This window comes from Musa acuminata, chromosome BXJ2-5, assembly GCF_036884655.1.
Source record: "Musa acuminata AAA Group cultivar baxijiao chromosome BXJ2-5, Cavendish_Baxijiao_AAA, whole genome shotgun sequence".
NCBI classification, from domain to species: Eukaryota; Viridiplantae; Streptophyta; class Magnoliopsida; order Zingiberales; family Musaceae; genus Musa; species Musa acuminata.
In genome coordinates this window covers 37744260-37748839 of record NC_088342.1, presented here as the reverse complement: position 1 = coordinate 37748839, position 4580 = coordinate 37744260, and the positions used below count along the sequence as shown (strand labels likewise).

The 4580-nt window shown below is 37.1% G+C and overlaps 1 protein-coding gene across 1 annotated transcript; it reads right to left on the bottom strand.

Annotated features, from left to right (window-relative positions):
- Nucleotides 1-3098: 3098 nt before the first annotated feature.
- LOC135611781 (protein PHOSPHATE-INDUCED 1 homolog) lies at nt 3099-4175 on the bottom strand. The gene has a single exon (XM_065107411.1). The coding sequence runs from the start codon at nt 4112-4114 to the stop codon at nt 3203-3205; it is 912 nt and encodes a 303-aa protein (XP_064963483.1). The 5' UTR covers nt 4115-4175; the 3' UTR covers nt 3099-3202.
- Between the last annotated feature and the right edge of the window lie 405 nt (nt 4176-4580).

Below are 4580 nucleotides of genomic sequence, written 5' to 3'. Positions count from 1 at the left end.
ATCACTAATTATGAGAAGAAGAAAATAAAATATAAAATAAAATTAATAATCTGAATAGAATTTGTTGAAATGCTTAAAGAATTAAAAAGAGACTCAAATGAGATTGATTGCAGGTGAAATAAATACTATTAAATGTTTAGTGTATTCAAAAATAATATCTATGAACTTTGACTCTTATTTATTTCTCAAAAACATTACTAATTCATCTTAGCTATGATATGGGTGATAAATATCTAAATTTTTAGATATTTTTGTTAGATTTTGTGACCCTTTATAATTGGATAAGATGTATAATATAACTAATTGGGTTCCGTTGAAATATTTTAACCAATAGAATAGAAATTTACAGAATAATTTCTTAGGAGATAATCTTTATGGGAGAAAATCTCATGATATATTATCGTAGAATCTCTGCTCTCGTCTATAAATAACCTTTAGAGACTGAAGATGCACTCACGTATACTTACACGCACACCTCTCCGTTTTGGGTTTATAGTTTTCTCCTCGTTCTTTTTTCAAAAGCATCAAAAGATATGCATCGTTAAACGAGATATATATATATATATATATATATATATATATATATATATATATATATATTTGATTTCTGACATAAAAATTATATTTCTATATTTTATACAGCATATTACATTTTATGCTTTATTTTCATACAAATATAATTATCGAAAACACAAAGAACCATTGATGTCAAAATTTACCCATGACTTCCAAGGAGAAGTGCAGGGTGGATTTCAAATTTGAAGAGAGAGAGAGAGAGAGAGAGAGAGAGGGAGAGACGTCACCATCCACGTCCAGCTTTTGCAGGCTCACATCCATAAATGGCTCGTACCAAGAAAGCCGGTGTCAGGAAAAGTCCCTTTGGCCTCTCTATCGGACAGTACAACGACACAGTGCATGGCTTTTGCGTATTGTTTAGAACACCAACAACCATCACTATATTCCATAGTATGATGAATCATTCAAACTAAATCTTAATAAGTATGTTTATAGTGTATTATGATTCATTAGTATGTAATCAATCTAGACCGAGTGCTGGGAAAATCCATAAAGGTCTGATGATAGATAGATGGATAGATTTTATTTTTATTTTTAGATTAAGAAGAAATTTTCATTACTCTATTTAATGAGATTTATTACTTGTACAATAATATGCATGAAGGTGACATGATAAATATTATAACATTTTGATAAAATCATTGACATCTTATACTTGAAATATCACATCCATCTACGTGGCTCATTTATTATCCAATCTTATTAGGACCAATGTGATATGATAAGCTTGGGACCGCAAGAACTTGACTCAATCTATATCGATGTAGAAACTAAAATAAAAATATTTTTTTTCTCTCTTTTATGTATTTGTTCATTATATCAAAAAGATTATATATATTCTGTTCTTTAAATACGTAAAAAAATATTCTCGCAATATTATTGTTGTACCAAAAATTAATCTTGAATCGATTAAAGTTAATAAACTATTTCATCGTCATTAAAAAAATCTTTATTATGGTATCAAAGCAACTCATAAATTTCTTTTTCTTCATTTGATTTGTCACAAACCTTTTTACTTTAGTTTGCACATGAAATGAAATAAATGTTAAAGCTAATAATTATGTTATGCATGGGAGAACCAAAGTAAAAAAAAGCTTTAAGCTCTCGAGGTTTGAGATAATTCAATTAAAATATCTATAAACCTCTATCTAATTTTTTTGAGATCAAATCTCACAATCATCTTCAATCGCTTATGTTTCAACAAAACAAATTATAGGAAGCAAATACAAGTCAGATGGTGCACCTTATTATCCTATGAATTAATTTTATAGCAACAACTTTCTTTGCTTACGATCAATCACAAGAACATGCCGCCTTCCATGTGATGATTACAAGTCAAGATGTTGGCTTTAGACCACTATCATATAATTGTTGCCACCATGATATCATGAAAGCTAGAAGAAGAAAGACTTTGGAAGATCGAATAGTGTAATCGTTGCTATCATCACATCTTCTTTCTATCTTACGAATGAATTTTCTTTTCTTAACATTTCTTATCCTTCATTTCCATTGAAAATGAAACACCATCCTCAAAATATACATTATTTTGATATTATATCATTAAAAATATATGCTTTTCATTTTGCTACTCTACACTACACCGAGAGATTTTAATCTTCACATTACCGAGATGAATCTGTAAAGCAATGCATCCAAGACGTGGTCGGAATGTTGTGCTAATCTCAAGGACTGTGTGATGGGGGAAACAAACGTGAAAAGAATGGAGCATCAAAATAAGTGTACCACTGTGCCCATTCAATCTAACGGCTGTCTCATGTCAGACAAAACCTCATTCTCATCCCACTCAATGTCACACTTTTGGCCCATTCTTATTTAAATCTCAAAACACACACACACACTCTCTCTCTCTCTTTCTCTCTCTTCACTCACGGAAATTTTCAATTCCTCAATATGCTTTTACGTGAACAATCAATCTATATAAGTATTTATTTAATTATTATATATTATCAATGGGCTAATTATATATTTTTTTTTTATAATTAACTTTCTTTAGTCTTTCGATCCTTATATCTTTAAAAATTATATTAATTTTTTATATTTATAAAAATAAAATATTTAACCTATTTTTTCTTAATGTCATCAATTTTATTGATAAAAATATTATATATGTTCAATGATAAACTAAAAATATCATAAAGATAGAGTGTATATTATAAAGATCGAGTCAATGATGTAAGAAAAATCGAGATTAAATGTTTCACTTGAAAACATAGATATCTCAATATAAATTTTAAAAATATAAATATTAAAATACTAATTATAGAAAGTAAATATAAAATTTAAAAATATAAAGATCAAAATACTAAAAATATTTAGTTATAGGAAGTAATAGATAATTAATCCTATTTATATGAGTTTTAATTGAGATGATTTCTTGAAAATTATGTTATAATAATATCTAGTCAAAATTATCCATCTCTAATTTTTTTTTATTTTAGATGTGATGTATTTAAACTCAACATTAGCCAACAGATACATTTATGTAATTTGAACCCAAAACAGAGATGATAACAACGTCACTAAAAATCCAAAGCTAAAATACAGACTGATTAATAATAATAATATTATTATTTTGGGACATAATTTTAGCTCTTTGGTTTAACCTTTACGCGCTGGGCTTGCACTGCCTCGTCCTGGGGTCCCACATGGCGGGAAGCAGGTACTTTCTCCCAGCCAATCCCTTCGCGTTGTAGCTGGCCCCCGACGCGGGGTCCACGAGCAGGTTCCCAGGGAAGCCCGGGAACGCGCCACCGCCGAAGATCCCGGTGCAGGCCGTCGCCGCCTCCATCGGCAGCGTGGGGGGACCCTGAAAGTAGCCGTCGCCGTAGGGATTGGTGACCGTGCCCGCCAGCAGCGTCGCCAGGTTGATGACGAGGCCGTCGATGCCGACGTCGCCGTTGGGCGGCACCAGCGGCGGCGTCTGCGGGCCGTAGGTGGGCTGGGCGAAGGGCCACGCGCAATTCCCCGGGCACTGCGTCGCCGGGTTGCCCACCCACAGGTACGCGTACCGGACCCTGCCGCGCCGCCCAGCGCGGCCGGCGTCGTGGAAGCCGCACCGGCTCATGCAGAAGCCGTCGACGAGCACGTCCGGGGCGGTGAGCACGGCGGTGATGGCGCCGCGGTGGGGCGGGCGGGAGGCCAGCGCGAGGAGGTCGGAGTCGGTGAGGGACTTGCCGAGGGAGCAGCCCTGGTCCAGGAGCACGCGGCCGAGTGACAGCCGGGTGGGGCCACCGGGGCCGTACATGCCGGTGGTTCCCCACCAGGACTCGACGGAGGTGGCGGGGGCGGAGAGGGAGCGGACGAAGTCGACGACGACGGCGCGCTGTACGGGGGTGAAGCTGCCGTAGAAGAGGAGGTTGACGGTGTAGTTGCCCTTGAGCAGGGCACCCTTGTGGTAGGTGAGCACGAGGGGCTGCTGCGGCACCAGGAAGAGCATCCGGGGGATGACCGCGGAGGATTGGAGCAGCAGCAGAGAGAGGAGAGAGAAGAGGAGGAGGGAAGGAGGAGAGAGAGCCATGTTGAGGTTGTGCTTGATGGCTTCGTGGGGGAGCAACAGGTGGAAGGGGTTTATTAACACTACAAACCAAAAGGGAAGGCAGAGAGAGTTTTAGGGTGGGGGAGACAAGCGTCAGTGGTGGGCACGCCTCGGAGAGAGACACACACGGAATTTACTATTGGACGCCACACTTTCATCCTGCATGTTCTTCGGGTAAGGAAAGGAGAAGAAAGAATGCAGGACAGCTTGCGGGCTTCTTGTAATATGATGGTGATGTTGGGCATGTTCTTTGGGCCAGCCAGTTCAAACACACCACTGTGTCTTTTCTTCTGGTAAATGAACACAGAATCTTCATGATATAAATAAATTCTTATGCCATCATTTACAATCTTCTTATATTTATTTAATAATTAGAAATATAAAAGTAAAGTAAATAGAATTAATCATTTATATCTAAATTAATTATATCTTTATATTTTAGTTGATA